Here is a 20,209-nt window from a genome sequence, read left to right on the forward strand (position 1 = left end):
GTGGGCTCACTCACAATTTTGCCTAAGAACACAACCATGAATAAAAATGGTACAAAAACTTCATCCGAGTACAACTTCTCTTAACCATCCAAGAACAACTTGGTGATCAACAATGCTTTTCCAGCATGATGGAGCACCTTGCCATTAGGTAAAAGTGATAAGCAAGTGGCTTGGGTAACAAAACATTGACATTTTGGGTCCATGGCCAGAAACTACTCAGACCTTAATCCCATTGAGAACTTGTGCTCAATCCTCAAGTGGCAGGTGAGTGAACAAAAAACCCCCCACAAATTCTGACAAACTCCAAACATTGATTATGCAAGAATGGGCTGCCACTGCCAGTACCATCAGTCAGAATGAGGCACAGAAGTTTATTGACAATGACAACATGCCAGGGTGAATTGCAGATCTCTTAAAAAAGAAGGGTCAACTCAACACTGCAAATATTGACTCTTTGCATAAACCTAATGTTATGGTCAATAAAAGCCTTTGACATTTATGAAATGCTTGTAATTATATTTCAGTATACCATAGTAACATCTGACAAAAAGATATAAAAACAATGAAGCAGCAGACTTTGTGAAAATTTATATTGGTGTCATTCGCAAAACTTTTGACCACAGCTGTACATATACAAGCACAGCACACACAGACAGCACACTGCACAGGCACTGTCACTGCCAGTCTGGCACACAATAAGAATCAGTTTAGTTTCAGTTTATTATTTCAACAGTTCTAATTCTCAGATACATTCAAAGAAAATGTGCACAGTCTAAAATAATGGCATTAGTGTGTGGATTATAACAGTCACTGCTTTTTATCAACTCCTCTCTCAGCATTAGCAATGACAATAGAGGTAAATATTACACTAAAAAGACTACTGGGGCAGTACCCCGATGTAAGGCTGCCTTTTTGACCTTTACTGATCTATTTTTCTGTGTGATATTTACCTCTATTGTCAATGCTAAGAGAGAGAGGAGTTAATAAAAAGTGGTGGTTGTTATTGTTCCACATACTAATGGCATTTGTAGCCTGTGCATTTTTCCTATGAATTTAATTAAGAATTAAAACTGCTGTTGAACTATTGATTCTTCCCATCACAATAAGCACAACCCACAAGTATTAGGCATGCTTCTTATGTTAGAAATAGAAATACCTGGAGAATTAAATACTTCTATTTGTTTCAATACATTTTAAGGAAAGCACTTTGTGCCAACATGACTCTTGCTCTATTCTGCTGGCCTCTAGAGAGGTCACCTGTGACACTGAATACCCTCACTTCAAAGGCTTGAGAAGCTAGCATAGCCAGCAGGTCTAAAGCAAAAGGTTTTAGCTGGTGAGAAATAGTGTCACTCTTTGACAGCAAAAAAAATCTGTTGCGGTGTCCTCCACAAAGCAAAAGCTCTTCCTTATATTTTCTGATCTGCTGTTTGGGGAGATCCTCTACCTTGGTCTTCTGCGGCATTTAGAAAGAAACTTGAAGATTGGCTGCTAAGTGTTGAATACTGGTGCTTCTACTTCCTGCAATTTTTCAATATTCTCCTGTTCCACATCATCTTCAGACAATTCGTCACGTTGTGTGTGGGGCAATGTCGGTTTTCTTACGGCATACCCCTCTGCCTTTTTTGGCAATTCCTGAATATTCTCATCTGCCACATCAATAAGAGTTTCACAGACCGTAGGGTTGAAAAAACAAGCAGCTGCTGCAAGTGGCGAGAACATTTCATCAGTTGGATCTAAAAATCAAGCAAAACGCTGGTTCACACTCCCTTTCATTTTCTGTGCAATTGTGGCAAAGTCTTGGTAGCTAGTGTTCTGTTTTCTCTTCTCTTTCTACCAGTCACAGATGCCGACATTTCCTGTATACTTTGTGCATCAGTGAGGATAGGAAAGAAGGAGGAGTGACTCAGTCTGAGTCCGACTCGCCTCGATGAGGCCTGGACGGTGAGAAGGAGGCCTGTAATGCGCAGTGCTCTAGACGGTTTGCAGACAGTGAGGAGGCCTGTAATGCTGCACAGTGATCTGGACGGTAGTCTGAAAAGCTTTTAATGATGTCCTGTGCTCTGGATGCAGGTGGTCAGAGGAGGGCTGTAATGCTACACAGTGCTGGATGATGGTCTCAAGTCTAAATTTGGATGGCCTGTAATGCACATTGCTCTGGATTCCAGTGGTCAGAGGAGGCCTATAATGCACACACAGTGCTCTAGACAGTGGTCACTCGGAGGGATGGCCTGTAGTGCTCTGGATGCCGGTGGTCGGGTGAGGTCTGTTGTAATGCTGCACAGTGCTGGATGGTGGTCTCAGGTCTGAAGGATGGCCTGTAATGCACAGTGCCCTGGATGTCGGTGGTCAGAGAAGAGGACTATAGGTAAAAAAATAATATTTGGGTACAGACTTATATCTTTAATTTTGACAGAATTGCATCTGCTACAGAATAAATTAAAGTTGATAAATCAAAGTGCATCTGTGCAATCAAATTATTTGTGTACCATAAACAAACAATAATATTAAACTAATTAATTCATATTAAAATCCTGTGAATCGCATCCGTAAAACTAGATTGTACTGTGCTGTACCAAATTCCGTACATTAATTCATACAATAAAGTGACATCTATTAGTTATAAACAGTGCTGTGCTGAATCGAAAAAAGTGCAAATGTGCAATTTGATCCTTTAGTGTATTAAGGTACTAATAAATTATATTGTGGAACTAAGCAATAATGTGCAATATATTGCATATAAAGTGCCGAAATCTAACAGATATTAAATTATAAATAATAACACTTATAATAATTCTTCAGGATTTTTCTGCAGCTGTACATGAACTCCACCTCCACCTTCAATATTGTGCTCCAACCGGTGTGTGCTCTTCAGTGAATACACTTCTATGTGTGCTAATTTCTCACCTCTAGCCACATATGTCAGAGCAAATGAGTGTTATAGGTCGGGGTTGTCTCCGATCCTTTCCCTGTCTGTATCGTCCACTGTATGTATATGAATACCTCCGGTGGGCTACTTATCACAGGTGGGGGGGGGGGATTAGATTCTCCTATATATTCTCCTCAATTGGTCAATCACTTCCACGTACTCTGTATTATGTATAATAGAAGGGGCATCATAGTGTAGTAATTTTCAACATATTTATCATCAAAAAATAATAGCCACTCACATTTAGATAAAAAAAACCTCCGGTGTTTCAGTAGAAGCAAACGATAGCCAAAGCCAACAGAATATTAGCATGCATAAAGAAAGGGATGTATTCCAGAGATAAGACTATAATCCTTCCACTTTATAAAACTCTGGTCCGACCGCATCTGGAGTATTCTGTCCAGTTCTGGTCGCCAGTCCTCAGGAGGGATGTGTTGGAGCTGGAGAGAGTCCAGAGAAGGGCAACTAAACTAATTAGGGGATTGGAGGACCTTACCTATGAAGAGCGGCTGCAATCGCTCGATTTATTTTCCCTGGAGAAGAGACGTCTGAGAGGGGACATGATAGCAATTTATAAATATCTTAATGGGGATCTCAGCTTAGAAAAAAAGCTGTTCATTCGAAGGAATTGCATGAGGACTCGAGGACATACAATGCGATTAGAGGAGAAGCGTTTTAACCTCAGGCAACGTGGGGGGTTCTTTACTGTTAGGGCTACAAGATTGTGGAATTGTCTACCACAAGAGGTGGTTTCTGCGGGTAGTATGGTGACTTTCAAAAGACTCTTAGACTTACATCTCAAGGATCAGGAGATAAAGGGCTATGTTAGATGATTACAGTCACACACACCTACACAGGTTGAACTGGATGGACTATTGTCTTTATTCAACCTCACCTACTATGTAACTATGTAACTATGATAGGGACACTCCGTCCGTCCGTGTCCCGCCGCGTCACTTCTGGTTCTCGTATGACCCTACGTGTTCCCCTGAAGAAGTCACATGATTATCAGATGTCAGCGGGTTTCCCCACTGACAGCTGAATGTAAAAAAAAAGAATGCTGGCAATGAAAAAATACATGAAAAAAAAATGGCGTGGAGTGTACCCCCCTCCAATGCATTCCAGGCCCTTTGAGACTGGTATGGATTTCAAGGGGAACCCCACGGCAAAAAAAATAAATAAAATAGAGTAGGGTCCCCCTTAAAACCCATACACTTATCTGAGCATGCAGACCGACAAGCCAGGAAAAGGGGGGACGGGACGGGATGAGCGAGCGGGGGGTTCTACTCATTTACATAGGGGGGCAGGATCTGGGGGCCCCTCTTGTTAAAGGGGGCTTCTAGATTCTGATAAGCCCCCTGCCCACAGACCCCCACAACCAGCGGCCAGGGTTGTGGGGAAGAGGCCCTTGTCCCCATCTGAGCCCCCCCATGTTGAAAACATGTGGCTTGGTAAAAAAAAAAAACGGCCCCTCCTGACCTGCATGCTCGGATAACCGCCTGGTATGCATTCGGTGGGGAGATCTCACGCCTTTATTGTAAATTTTTTCTCCATTGTCGGCATTCTTTTCGCAAGTCGCACCCAAATCGCATCTATATCATGCAGTTGTGATTTTTGAAAGTTTACATTGAGCTCTATGGACCTTAAGTCGCATGAAAGTCGGACCAAAGTAGTGCAGGAACTACCTTGAAGTCACACAGATATGAACAGCTATCATAAGGAAAACATGGGGTGCAATTTGTCATTCGACTTTGGGACCAAAGTCGCACGACAAGCTGCACAAGTGTGAATGGAGCCTTAAGCCCCATAAAGTGTATGCAACTTTAACTTTTTCTGTCATTTCTTCAAAACAAAACAAAAAATTTATCCTGTTCCTTTAACCACTTGCAGACCGCCAGTAGCACATATACTGCGGCAGGTCAGCAGTCCCGCGAAACGATGTACCTGTACGTCGTTTCGCGGGACCACTAGTGGGGATGCGCACACATGCTGATTGGCTACTGGGGGAGCCAATCAGCGGGCGTGGCCGCCGGGCACCCGCGATTGCTCCCCATGGAGACAGAATGGCGGTCTGCCGTTGTAAACATGGCAGACCTCTGTTCTGTCAGTTATGAACACAGTGATCCGGTGTTCCTCTTATTTAGGAACACAGGCCTCTCTGTACATGCAGCAAGCCCATCCCCCCCACAGTTAGAAAGTACCCCCTAGAGACAAAGGTAACCCTTTGATCGCCCCTGATGTTAACCCCTTCCCTTCCAGTGTCATTAGTACAGCAACAGTGCATATTTTTAGCACTGATTACTGTAGTAATGTCACTGGTCCCCCAAAAGTGTCAAAAATGTCAGTCAGGGGTCTGATCTGTCCGCTGCAATGTCGCAGTTCTGCTAAAAAATCGCTGATCGCTGCCATTACTAGTAAAAAATAAAAAATAAATAAAAAAAAAAAGTACATAAATCTTTCCCCTAGTTTGTAGACGTGATAACTTTTGCACGAACCTATTAATATACACTTATTGGGATTTTTTTACCAAAAATATGTAGCAGAATACAAATTGGCCTAAAATGATGAAAAAAAATAGATTTTTTTAATTTTTTTTATTGGGAATGTTATATAGCCAGAAAGTAAAAAAATTTTTTTTGTAATTGTCGCCCTTTTTTGTTTATAGCGCAAAAATAAAAAATCGCAGAGGTGATCAAATACCCTCAAAAGAAAGATCTATTTGTGAGGAAAAAAAAGGACACCAATTTTATTTGGGTACAGCGTCACACGACCGCGTAATTGTCAGTTAAAATACCGCAGTGCCTGTTCGCAAAAAATGGCCTGGTCATTAAGGGGGAAAATCTTCCGGTCCAGATGTGGTTAAAGCATGAATAACAGCACAGTGCTCGTGCTGTGTATTTTGGCCCTTTGTATCATCTAAAATACCTGATTGATCCTGGTGCTGCCCTCCCCTCTGTAAACTGACCACAGTTTATAATGGCTGCTAAACCCTGACACAGTGGTCAGTTTACGTGCCTCCATCATCCGCTGTATCTCTTCTGTCCTCTCCCCCCCTCCCCCCGCCTGTATGCTTGTGTCAGTGCCCTACCGTCCTGCTGCTAAAAAAAACGTTGTATTTTTCAGGCAATCGCTAGTGTTCGATAGTGTTATGTGGCCAGTGTCCCTGCCCGCTGCTCTCCTCCCGACTGATGTCAGCAGGGGATTCTCAGCCCCTCCTGCTGTAGCTGTCAGATCGGGAGAGGGAATGGCGGGTGGGCGGTCACCCTTTCTTTAAATAAAGCACACACACATAGCTTTATCGAACACTGGGGATTGCCTGAAAATTGCAAAGTGGGTTTATAACCACTTTAATATTTAATCACTTTAAGACCGGGCCTTTTTTTCACACTTGGTGTTTACAAGCAAAAATAATTTTTTTTTTTTAGAAAAGTAGTAGTAGTAGAAAACTACTTAGAACCCCCAAACATTATATATTTTTTTAGCAGAGACCCTAGAGAATAAAATGGAGATGGTTGCAATATTTGTTATCATTGTTATTTTTGCGCAGAGGTCTTCCAAACGCAATTTTTTTGGAAAAAAAAATTTTTTTTGTTTTAAAAAAAAAAAAAACAGTAAAATTAGCCCAATTTTTTTCCAAAATGTGAAAGATAATGTTACGCCGAGTAAATAGATACCCAACATGTCATGCTTCAAAATTGCGCACGCTCGCAGAATGGCGACAAACTTTGGTACTTAAAAATCCTATAGGCAACACTTTAAAAATTACTACACGTTAACAGCTTAGAGCTACAGAGGAGGTCTAGGGCTCAAATTAATTAATTTGATTAATAATTATTATATCTAACGATCACAGCGATACCTAACATGTGTGGTTTGAACAACGTTTACATATGTGGGCGGGACTTCCATATGCGTTCGCTTCTGCGCGCAAGCTAGCGGGGACAGGGCGCTTTAATTTTTTTTTTTTTTCATATTCATTTTATTTATTATTTTTATTTTTACACCGTTTAAAAAAAAATAAAAAATTTGATCATTTGTATTCCTATTACAAGGAATGTAAAAATTCCTTGTAAACAGTTTCTCTTTATTGTGAGATCTGGGGTCAAAAAGACCTCAGACCTCACAACAACACTAAAAAAAAAAAAAAAAAAAACAGTTAAAAAAAAATAATGACATTGCTCCGGTCCTCCAAGACCATAAAGTCCAGTGAGGGCCATCTTGCCCTCACTCGACTTCCTGTCTCAGAGGATCCAGGACCAGATAGTTTTCCCCGCTGCCAGCAGGTCCGGTAAGCGGGGAAAAAGGCTGCCATAACCCCGGTATTTAGCTTTAAAAGAGCGACGTAAATAGTCGTTAGGCGGTCAGTAAGTGGTTAAACTTTCATTCAAGTTAGATAACATAGCTCTCACTACACTTCCAACTCTGTGACTATCAGAGCTGAGGTTCTCATACACAGAAGCCACAGTGATGTTTGCCCACCCCTCCTCCTCCCCCCCTTGCCCACTGACAAAACACTTTGTATTACAAACACCTCATGATCTTTAGCATTTTTGTGCACTGCATATTGAAGGGTAAGTTCACCTTTAGGGAATAAAAAATAAATGCCCATTTTCCAGTAAAAAATGTGCCATATTTTGTAAAAAGTTCTACAGGTTACCAGTTTAGAGTTCCTGACTATGTCAAACGTATGACAAAACGTGCTGGGTGGGACCAGACGTGACGTCACCACGCCCCTCGTTCGATTCGTACAGGAACGCTGCTGTTTGATCTCCTAGGAGATTTTATACACGCTCGTTTGTATATTACATCATGTGAGTGCACTTTTTAAACATTAAATGTAGAATTTTTTAAACTGTATTACGCTATGTATCCTTTCATTTATTTCCATGTCCACTGGAATGGGTTTACAATTTGCAAGTCCATTTGATTGGTGATCTTTACCTGGGGAGGAATACCCTCAAAAGCGCTTTTGGCTTGTCCATTAATTTGGAAGCCAACACTTTTTGGTAAGCGACTATTCCTTTATCACAGTTATTGGTGCCTTTATCTGTCAGCACTCGGGAAGATTGGCTTTATATGCATGCTGGGACTTGTGGTACCTTCCCTAAGGATAGCGTCTTCTACGCTATTGGAGTCAGAGTTCATTTTCTGATATATGGACACTTTTTTCAGCACATGGACACTTTCTGGATTTTTATGCACAGTATTTTATAATTATACATTTGTTTCACCATTTTTGTATTGCTTCACTAGTGATGTATGTTTACATTTGTCTTTTTACACGTTATGTCACTTTTACTAGCGCTGCACGCATTTTATATTGTCTGTTTGGGTTTTTATCTATTGACCCGTGCGAGCTGCTGGTTCACTCATTTATTTTGATGCTTTCGCTTTATATCTAGCGCAGATTTTTTTGTTATACAATTTACCAGTTTAGAGTTACAGAGGAGGTCTAGGGCTAGAATTATTGCTCTCGCTCTAACAATCGCTGCAATACCTCATGTGTGGTTTGAACATCGTTTACATATGTGGGCGCTACTTGTGTATGCGTTCGCTTCTGCGTGTGAGCTCAGAGGGACAGGGTGCTTTAAATTTTTTTTTTTTAATACGGTCCCTGTGATCACAAGAAAAAAACTGGGCCATTTAAGGCCGTTGGGAGGAAGCGACGTATGATGTCGCTCTGGCCCTCTAAGGCCATAGATAAAATGGCGGTCATTGCAATATTTTATGTCACACTATATTTGCGCAGCGGTCTTTTAAACGCAATTTTTTGGGAAAAATACACTTCAATTATTAAAAAAAATAAATAAATAAACAGTAAAGCTAGCCCGATTTTTTTTGTATACTGTGAAAGTTGATGTTAAGCCGAGAATCGCGATCTTTATTCTAAGAAAAAAAAAACACCTGTTAGACTTACTGGTAGGGCTGGGCGATTTTGCCTAAAAAAAAAAATCTTCGATTTTTAAAGAAAAATTCGAGTTTCGATTCGATTTTCGATTTTTTTTCCAATGCACTTAAAAAATGACTTCAGACATCAGATATAGTGTCAAAAGTGCAACTTTATTGCTATTTTAACTCCTCAAGAGTTAAAATGCGTAGAATCCCAAAACAATAGACTACTAGACATTAGACAGTAAAAGAAGACGCGGGGGCGTCGCGCTGAGCGGGGAGGGAGGAGAGCTCACTGTGTTGAGGGAGGACTGAGGAAGGAGAAGCGCTGTATATGTGTGTCTGACTGACGGACCACCGCCGCGCCTGGATGTTGTGACGTCAGCTGCGGGCGGTGTGTCTGTACAGGGGCTGCGCTGTGATAGGTACAGTCCAGAGAACGAGTCCACAGTAACCGACCATTCATATATGCATTTATAGATAGTGGAAATTAAGTGGAGCTGGCAGGGTCCCTGGCAGCAAGTGAATTCAAATTTGGTAGGTCCATCTATGGTAAGGGACAGAGATATGGATGAGAAATAGTGTCTAATTCGGAAATGAGTAGTGTAGTGGTTTAGGGCTATGATTTTTAGTCTGCAGTTCCCCAAAAGAGAGAAGCTTACGAGACGTGGGATTGACAAAATGATGTAACTGAAAAAAGTGGCTTGAGCCCAGGGAGCCATGCATCCATAGAAAATACTATCTGGGATAAGAGGACATTAGACGGGGGGGGGGGGGGGGCATGGTGAAGATAGAGAGTAGTTCTTGTAAGTGGTTCACCAAACCTGCATAATAAACAACATAGGAACCAAACAAAAGTGTTTCAGAACCAGATCAGTATGAAGCGGTGGAGACCATACCAGGTAACAAGGGTGTACAGGATAAAGGGAACCATCTATTGGGCGCGTATTGGCTTGTCCTCGTTTTGGTGCAGCCACCGAACTCCCCACCGCCGCGCCCAGATGTGACGTCAGCTGCGGGGCGGGCGGTGCGTCTGTACAGGCCGGGGCTGCGGCGCGCTGTGATAGGTACAGTCTCCCCGGCCTGGATGTGACGTCAGCTGCCGAGAGAGGAAGCGGGCGGTGCGCCTGTACAGACGCACCGCCCGCTTCCTCTCCCGGCAGCTGATGTCACATCCAGGCTGGGGAGACTGTACCTATCACAGCGCGCCGCAGCCCCGGCCTGTACAGACGCACCGCCCGCCCCGCAGCTGACATCACATCCGGGCGCAGCGGTGGGGAGTTCGGCTGCAAGGGAGAAAAAAGTATTGTACCAAAAAACTCGAGTTTACAAAAAAAAACGTTTCTAACTAAAAAATCGATAAATCGATTAAATCGATTTATCGCCCAGCCCTACTTACCGGTAATGGTATTTCTATGAATCTTCCAGGACAGCTACTCGGAGAGATGATTGGCTCCGCCCTCTACAGGAAACACAAACCAGACATAATTTAAAATGCCCTCCCTTTCCTCTGACCCTCAGATGTTATGAAGATCAAGTAAACCTCCACCAATGTGTATTAGGCAGAGGAAAAATAGAACCACTCACACATCACCACCACCAGAGTAAATAAGGAGATCAGTGTAAAGAAGAATAGGGAGGGAATCTAGACGCTGTCCTGGAAGATTCATGGAAATAGCGTTACCGGTAAATCTAACGGAGGTTTTCCCCTTTCATCTTCCATGACAGCTACTTGGAGAGAATAAGCAAGATTCTTTACCTTAGGGAGGGACGACAGCCTGTAAAACTTTCCTTCCAAAGAAGAGGTCCTGGCTGGAGAGCATCTGGACTCTGTAAAGCTTAATAAATGCATGAGAAGAGGACCAGACAGCAGCTTTGGATATTTCTTTCCACAATGCTCCTGCTCTTCCTGCCCATGATGTGGCCAAAGATCTAGTAGAATGAGCCAAAACCCTGGTAGGAGGGGCCTGACCTGAACACCTGTAAGCTTTGCAAATAGCTTCTCTGATCCACCTGGAGATTGAGCCCCCTAGAGGCATTGGACCTTTTTTTGGGGCCACTAAAGGAAACCAACAACTGAGATGATTTCCTAAGACTACTAGAAACCTGCAAATAATGCAGAAGACATCTAAAAGGCTAAACCTCTCTTCTTCCGAATTTCTGGGGGAGGAGCGAAAACTAGGAAGGACTACCTTCTGAGATCTGTGGAAACCGGAAACGACCTTGGGTAAGGGTCAGGTCTAATCACCACCCTATCATCTAAAATTCTTAGAAAAGGGACTTTACAGGGAAAGAATTCCAAATCCAAAATCCTTCTCCCTGAAGTGATGGCTAAGAGAAAGGTAGTCTTTAAAGAAAGCAATATTAAAGAGGCCTCATCCAAAGGTTCAAAGGGAGCTCTGGTGAGAGCATACAAAACTAAAGATAGGTCCTAAGAGGGAATCGGTTTAGTTATTCTGGGAGTATGTCGAGCTCTTGCTAAGAGAAATCTCTTAATCAAAGTCTCCTCAGATATCCTGATTTCAAAGAAAATAGACAGGGTTTCAAACTGAACTCTAAATGTACTAACTGAAAGACCTTTTTGTACCCCCTCTTGTAAAAAAAGTACACAAGGGATAGTAAAAGAATCAAACCCAGTTTTCTTCTGCCAGGAGACAAACGTCTTCCACACTTTACTGTAAATCTTTCTGGTGACCAATTTACGGCTATCCAGAATTGTGCCAATAGTCCTTTCTGAACACCCTTTTAGCTGTAAAAGGCGCCGCTCACCCTCCAGGCCGTCAAACTGTAAATCCAAGGGTTTGGATGGAAAACTGGCCCCTGTTGAAGAAGGTCTCTTCGATCCATCAGGGACCAGGGGGGAGGTGATGAGAGGCTCTTCAGAGTGCAAAACCAACTTCTGCTTGGCCACCAAGGAGCAATCACGATTAACTTGTTCCTGGACAATCTTCCGGAACACCAGAGGTAACAAAGGGAAGGGTGGGAAGGCATAGGCCAGACTGAACTTCCATGGGTAAGTCAGTGAATCCGTCCCTAAAGCTTCTGCCTCCCTTTCTATTGAGAAGAAGCTCAGAAGCTTCCTGTTTAGACTGGATGCAAAAAGATCCACCACGGGAATACCCCATCTTAGAGAGATCTCCTGGTTCAGCTCCCAATTGCTGCAACTGATACTCACCCGGCTCAAATAGTCTGCTAGAGTATTCGCTGTGCCACTGATGTGAACCACACTGATGGAAGCAAAACAGTTCTCTGCCCAGCCTAAAATCTGCTGGCATAGGAATAGAAGACTGTGAGCGGGAACCCCCCTGCTTGAGGTACACCACTGTTGTGACATTGTCCGAGAAAACCAACGGCTCCTTTGCTTGGAGCCTTGTCTGTAGTGCAACTAAAGCCTTTCCCACTGCAAGAATCTCCCTGAAATTGGATGACTGGGCTGCCTCGTCTGGAAGCCAGGCTCCCTGAGCCTGCCAGTTTTCTGAGTGGGCAACCCAACCCCACAGGCTGGTGTCGGTGGTAACTTCATAGACGTCATTAATTCTTTTAAAGAGACAGCAGACTCAGAACCTGCCACTGATGAGATACAATTCTCACACAATAAATTTTTACAACTATCAGACAGCCTAGTCCTACAGTTCCCACACTTTTTCTTAAAGTGATTGTCAGCCTAGAAAAAAGGAGAGTATAAAACATTTAAGCAATCCAAATAACCCTCAAATCTAAAGGCTCTCAAAGGAGACATTTTAAGAGAAGCACATACCGTAAGGGTAGTATTGGAACCGGATGCAGCCACAGGATCAGCAGGGATATCTTCAGCATCCATCTGAAAAGACTCCCGACAGTCTGGAGAGGGATACTTTAATAAGTACCGAGCCGCACTGCTGCGCCACTAGGCCAAAAACCTGCCTCTATGTATTAGCAAGGCTCCCTATGCCTTCTAGCAGCAGCCCCCCAGTCCACCATGATCCATGGCTCACCTGGAATAAAAAACCATGGCAACCAGAAGTGTGTCATAGCCCTTCCGGTTCCGATGCCATGGCACTGGAAGTGCGTCATCCGACGCCATATTGGTACACCTGATGCGGAGGAAGGACACCCAGCGCAGCTATGCCGCCAATTCTCCACAAGAAGGCTACCCTGGTCAGCCGGACTTCAGACAACACCCTGGGAAGTGGAAGTCACCAACCAATAAGACGGCAAGTGATCCACAGTAGAAAAAAAAGGGGAACTCCTTTTCAGTCGAAAAGTTACAGCAGACATAGCCACAACCAGTCTGACCATACAAAAAAGGAGGGTTCACAAATCATAGTCACCGGACCTAAAGCAAAAAACAAACGTTACGATGTGCATTTGTGGATGGTCTGAAAACACAAAACAACTGAGGGGCAGAGGAAAGGGAGGACCTTTTAAATGTCTGATTTGTGTTTCCTGTAGAGGGCGGAGCCAATCATTTCTCCAAGTAGCTGTCCTGGAAGATGAAAGGGGAAAATTGTGTTTTCACTTTGTCTAGAATCAAGCAGCTCAAGTAGAGACCTACCCAGATGCTTGAGCGGCTGCTGGATCAGCGCACCACTGAGAACCCACGTCAGCTGCTCCCACTCTGCACAGCCCAGCGGTCCAGTAAGCACTAGAGGGGCAGAGTTAGACCAAGAACTGAGTGATCAGTCTTTGATCACACAGTTTTCAGGTCTTAGAGGTGGCAGGGAATTGATGCTGCATCTACTAGTGAGTAGCTTTATTTATTTATTTTTTTTAATCCCACAAAAATGTTTGGCCAGATGTAAATTTTTCCAACCACTGGTGTTTTTTGACAGTTTAGTGCAGCAAAATAAAGCAGCCCCCCTTCTTGACATACAATTGTACATTTAATTTTCCCAAATACCTTTTTTATTTTTAGGGGTAGCTGGCATTTCCAGGATTTCTGATCTAGGCCAGACTGAAGTCCCACTCACCTATAGGCAGTGGGATATTGCGGTATCGCATACCACAGGTATAAAATGGATGAGTTGGAAATGTTAGTACATGAGGAGGACATAGACCTTGTGGGAATAGCGGAGACTTGGTTCGACCCCTCACATGACTGGCTGGCCAATATCCAAGGGTATTCGGTGTACCGGAAGGACAGGGTAGGAAAAAGAGGGGGAGGGGTATGTCCCTACGTCAAGAACAATGTAAAGGTGATTGAGAGGAGTGACATTACGGAAGAGATGAGTACGGAGTTAGAATCCGTATGGGTAGAACTCCATAGGGAAGGAGAAAAGGGAAAAGTAATTGTGGGGGTTTGCTATAGGCCACCTAAACAAGGGGAGGAGGTAGAGCTGAAATTTTTAGCACTTTTGGGTAAAGTGGCAAAGCTAGGATCAGTCATCATATTGGGGGACTTCAATTATCCCGACATTGACTGGGGAGAGGGGACTACACACTCACAGAAGGCCCGTCTATTCACGGAAACCTTACAGGATAATTACATGTCACAGTTGGTGGACTCTCCGACTAGAGAAAATGCAGTCCTGGATCTATTGATCACTAATGACCCAGACCTAATCTCGGAGGTAGGAGTCCAGGACAATCTGGGCTCTAGCGATCACAGGATGATCACATTTAGCGTAAATAACAATATAGCAAGGCAAGTGGGGAACATAAGAACCCTTAACTTCAGAAGGGCAAACTTTCCAAAATTGTACTCATTGATGGAAAGGGTAAACTGGGACCAGACCCTGGGATCCCTGACCACAGAGGAAAAATGGGAATGCTTTAGGAACATATTAAGCAAAGGCATCTTGCAGTGCATTCCTATGGGAAATAAATTTAGAAGAGACAAAGCCAAACCTGGCTGGCTAAACCGTAGCGTTAAACTTATTAGGGGAAAAAAATTGGCCTTCAGCAAATATAGTTTAGAAGGCACAGTATCGGCTTTCGACCAATACAAGGAGGCAAATAAGAAGTGTAAACACGAAATCAAGATGGCTAAAATAGACTTTGAGAGACAAATAGCGGAGGATAGTAAAAAAAACCCAAAGAAATTCTTTAAGTATATCAACAGCAAAAAAACTGGGGCAGAGCATATTGCACACATAATTAACGATGAAGGGAGGATGGTTACAGAGGACACTGAAAAAGCAACCGTGCTGAATGCTTTTTTTCTCACCAGTCTTTACACAGGAAAAGGAGGGGCACACTGACCATGACTGTATGGTTAGTAGTAATACACAGGACTTGCCACTATGGCTTACAGAGGGTGTAATCAGGGAAAGGCTGGATAAACTTAACACAAACAAATCACCAGGCCCGGATGGCGTGCATCCGAGAGTACTCAAGGAACTCAGTAAGGTTATAGCCAGACCACTGTTCCTGATCTTTGCGGACAGTATTAGGACAGGAGATGAACCAGGGGAGTGGAGGAAAGCAAACATGATTCCGATATTTAAAAAGGGTCAGAGGCATATACCGGGAAATTATAGGCCGGTCAGTCTGACATCAGTAGTATGTAAACTTCTGGAGGGGATGATAAGGGACTATATCGTAGAATATGCTAAAGACAACAGCATCATCAGTAGTAACCAGCACGGGTTTACAAATGGGCGTTCTTGTCAAACCAATCTCTTAACATTCTACGAGGAGGTGAGCTGTGAGCTAGATAGGGGCAGACCAGTGGATGTGGTGTATCTAGATTTCGCTAAGGCGTTTGATACAGTTCCCCACAACCACTTAATTTATAAAATAAGGTCTGCAGGTATCGACAGCAGGGTTTGCTCTTGGATACGGAACTGGCTAAAAGGGCGTGTCCAAAGGGTGGTAATAAACAGCGCATACTCAGACTGGTCTGAGGTAGTAAGCGGGGTCCCCCAAGGCTCAGTCCTAGGACCAACCTTGTTCAATTTATTCATAAATAGCATTGAGGACGGGATCAGTAGTTCGATATCAGTTTTTGCTGATGACACAAAATTAGGCAGGGCAATAACAGCACAGCATGAAGCAGATATCCTACAGAATGACCTGGACAAAATAACGGAGTGGGCAACGACTTGGCAAATGAGGTTTAACGTAGAGAAGTGTAAGGTTTTGCACTTGGGGACTAGAAACATTAAAGCACAATACACGTTAGGAGGGGAACCCTTGGGGGAATCAAAAATGGAGAAGGATCTGGGAGTCTTGGTTGATGATAGACTAGGCAGCAGCTTGCAATGTCAAGCGGCGGCTACCAAGGCTAGCAGAATATTAGCATGCATAAAGAAAGGGATGTTTTCCAGAGATAAGACTATAATCCTTCCACTTTATAAAACTCTGGTCCGACCGCATCTGGAGTATTCTGTCCAGTTCTGGTCGCCAGTCCTCAGAAGGGATGTGTTGGAGCTGGAGAGAGTACAGAGAAGGGCAACTAAACTAATTAGGGGACTGGAGGACCTTGATTATGAAGAGCGTCTCCAATCACTTGATTTATTCTCCCTGGAGAAGAGACGTCTGAGGGGGGACATGATAGCAATTTTTAAATTTCTCAATGGGGATCTCAGCTTAGAAAAAAAGCTGTTCAGTCGAAGGGATTGCATGAGGACTCGGGGGCATACAATGCGATTAGAGGAGAAGCGTTTTAACCTCAGCCAACGTGGGGGGTTCTTTACTGTTAGGGCTACAAGATTGTGGAATTCTCTACCACAAGAAGTGGTTTCTGCGGGTAGTATGGTGGCTTTCAAAAGACTATTAGATGTACATCTCAAAGAACAGAACATTCAGGGGTATGTGAGATGATTACAGCCACACACACCTACACAGGTTGAACTGGATGGACTATTGTCTTTATTCAACCTCACCTACTATGTAACAGGGCCACAAAGACTCTACAGTACATGCACCGCTAGATGTCGTTGGGGGCTGTATCTTCCTGGTTCTGGTAGCTCTCTCCATGATGACATACTGTGGTGTATGCATATCATCATCAAGGGGCCAGCTGAAAGAACCTGGAGGACACAGAAGCCCCTTGATAAAGTACAGAAGATGGTGGCTAGGACCCTGCTTGCAGCGGCATATTACAACACCAGAAATGCTGGGCATATGAGAATACATTCAATGGAGAACCCAGGTAAGAATGGATTAAAAAAAGAGATAGAGATATTTATCTCTCTAAGAGGTGAAGTCTCTCTGGGGGAGTGACCCCTTAATAAATAAGCAGACGTGTAAGGTCTGCTTTAAGCCACCACATACACTATATTGTTAAAAGTACTGGAACATCTGCCTTTACACGCACATGAAATGTAATGGCATCCCAGTCTTAGTTCGTAGGGTTCAATATTGAGTTGGCCCACCCTTTGCAGCTTTAACAGCTTCAACTCTTCTGGAAGGCTGTCCACAAAGTTTAGGAATGTGTCTACGGGAACGTTTCACCATTCTTTCAGAAGTGCATTTATAAAGGTCAGGTACTGATGTGGACAAGAAGGCCTGGCTCGCAGTCTCCCCTCTAATTCATCCCAAAGGCATACTATCAGGTTGAGGTCAGGACTCTGTGTAGGCCAGTTAAGTTCCTCCCCCACACTCGCTCATTTGTGTCTTTATGGACCTTGTTTTGTGCACTGGTCCAAATCATTTGGTGGAGGAGGGATTATGGTGTGGAGTTGTTTTTCAGGGGTTGGGCCTGGCCCCTTAGTTTCAGTGAAGAGAACTCTTAAGGCGTAAGCATACCAAGACATTTTGGACAATTTCATACTCCCAACTTTGTGGGAACATTTTGGGGATGGCCCCTTCCTTTTCCAACACGACTGCGCACCGGTGCACAAACAAGGTCCATAAAGACATGGATGAGCGAGTTTGGGGTGGAGGAACTTGACTGGGCTGCACAGAGTCCCGACTTCAACCCAACAGAACACCTTTGGGATGAATTAGAGTGCAGACTGCAGGCCAGGCCTTCTCTTCCAACATCTCCTGACCTCACAAATACGCTTCTGGATGACTGGTCAAACATTCCCATAGACCCACTCCTAAACCTTGTGGACAGCCTTCCCAAAAGAGTTAAAGCTGTTATAGCTGCAAAGGGTGGCCAAACTCAAAATTGAACCCTGTGGACTAAGACTGGAATGGCATTAAAGTTCAAGAGCGTGTAAAGGCAGCTGTGCCAATACTTTTATCAATATAATGTAGCTGTTCCAGGTCTGCCATCCAAAAACAATCAAAATTAGCTATGTCACTGAGGAGTGGGCTGAGGGTAGAATGGGAAAGCCGAGTACTACATAGCAGTAAAGAAATTCTGTTTCCACTATTACTAAGCACATTGCAGACTTCAGCTCACACGCACGACCAGGTTGAAGAACCTTAACCACTTGCCGACCGCTCACATGGAGCGTACTGCGGCAAAGTGGCTCGATTCCGTCCAGCGATGTAGACCTACGTCGCTGGACTCCTCCCCTTGTGGGCGGCGCAGACACAGCGGGAGTCAGCCAGGGGAGGAGAAGCGGTGACCACCGCCGCTCTTCCCCGATCGTCGGGGATCAAATGAGGAAATCCGCCAGCTTGTGTAAGCAAAGCGGCGGATCTTCTATGTGACAGGTAGAGACAGATTACAGGATTCAGCATAGCTGAACCTGCGATCTGTGCCTGTGTCACACAGCCCCCTCCCCCCACACACGTCAGTAAGCACCAGGCATATATTTAACCCCTTGATCACCAATAAAGTTAACCCCTTCCCTGCCAGTGTCATTATTACACACTGATTACTGTAGTAATGTCACTGGTCCCCCCAAAAGTGTCAGTCAAGTGTCCGATCTGTCCGCCGCAATGTCGCAGTCCGGCAAAAAAAAAAATTGCAGATCGCCGCCATTACTCGTTAAAAAAAAAAACAATAAAAATGACATAAATCTTTCCCATAGTTAGTAGCTGCGATAACTTTTGCGCAAACCAATCAAAATGCACTTATTGCGATTTTTTTACCAAACGTATGTAGCAGAAAACAAATTGGCCTAAAATGTTAAAAAATTTTGATTTTTACATTTTTTGGGAAATTTCATATAAAAAAAAATGTGAAAAATATTATTTTTTCAAAATTTACGCAATTTTTTTGTTTATAGCACAAAAAGTAAAAATCGCACAGGTGATCAAATACCACCAAAAGAAAGCTCTGTTTGTGGGGAAAAAAAGGACATAAATTTAATTTGGGTACAGCGTCGCACGACCGCGCAATTGTCCGTTAAATTAACGCAGTGCTGAATCGCAAAATATGGCCTGGTCAGGAATGGGGTAAAATCTTCCAGTCTTAAAGCGGTTAAAAATACGATCATTGAGAATTTTTTTGTCAAAGGCATGTAGCTAAATACATTTTGGCCTAAATATATGACAAAAATTTAATATATTGGATATTTTTTAACTGTCAAAGTAGAAAAATATTGTTATTTTTTCAAAATTGTCGCTCTTTTTTTATTAATATCGCAAAAAATGAAAAGTGCAGAGGTGATCAAATACCACCAAAAGAAAGCTCTGTTTGTGGGAAAAAAAGGACGGAAATTTTGTTTGGGTACGGAGTTGCATGACCGCGCAATTGTCAGTTAAAGTCGCACGGTGCCGAATCGCAAACAGTGGTATGGACGTAAGACAGCAAAATCCTCCGGTGGTAAAGTGGTTAAAGTGGAGTTCCACCCAAATGTGGAACTTCCGCTCATTTGCTTCCTCCCCCCTCTGATGCCACATTTGGCACCTTTCAGGGGGGAGGGGGGAACTGGTACCTGTTTTGACAGGTACCCTTCCCCACTTCCGGGAAACGGCGCAGCGGCAAAGTTAGGTGCCCCCCTCCTACCCCCCCCCCCCCGCCAGGGCGCTAATCCGAATGCGCAGCGCACTTCACGCATGTGCAATAGGGACAAGCCCGTGAAGCCATAAGGCTTCACTGCCAGGTTCCCTCACTTGCAATGGCGGCGGCAGCCCCCGACAGGCGATGGAAACATTGGCTGCGGTGCAGACATCTCCAGACTCCAGGACAGATAATTGTCCTAATATTAAAAGTCAGCAGCTCTTGGCTTTGCAGTTACAAGTATGACTCCCATAGGCAGAGGCATGATGGGATTTGTAGTTCTGCAACAGCTGGAGGGCCGCCAGTTTGACACCCCTTGCTACAGTATGTGCTGACTTTTAATTTTTTTTTTTGGGGGGGGGGGGGGCTGAACTCCGCTTTAACCTCCCACAGACTTGTTTTCTTTTTAGCAGTTAGACCCACAAGGACTAAGGAAACGGTGTTCACCTGGAGGACCTGTCAGGAAAACGTGCCTGTACATAGCCAAGAGTAGACATACACTTCACTCCGGAAAGAACAGGAAGAAACGTCACTAAGCGGGGCGGACAATCGACCGGAAGTTACGTATTTTATTGAGTAATACACTTACAGATCATTACTCGGGTTTCCTAAAACATAAAACGTCT

At 43.8% G+C, this 20,209-nt stretch overlaps 1 protein-coding gene across 1 annotated transcript in view; it reads right to left on the reverse strand.

The window, feature by feature from the left end:
* NTPCR (nucleoside-triphosphatase, cancer-related) overlaps nt 1–20,065 on the reverse strand; it is a 150,098-nt gene extending 130,033 nt beyond the window's left edge. The window contains exon 1 of the mRNA XM_082251823.1: nt 20,031–20,065. Within this exon, the coding sequence (XP_082107949.1) occupies nt 20,031–20,064 (34 nt within the window). The 5' untranslated portion in view covers nt 20,065. The remainder of the gene's footprint in view (nt 1–20,030) is intronic.
* Nucleotides 20,066–20,209: the final 144 nt, after the last annotated feature.

The sequence above is a fragment of the Pelophylax lessonae genome (assembly GCF_965119305.1).
Source record: "Pelophylax lessonae genome assembly, chromosome: 3".
Taxonomy (NCBI): domain Eukaryota; kingdom Metazoa; phylum Chordata; class Amphibia; order Anura; family Ranidae; genus Pelophylax; species Pelophylax lessonae.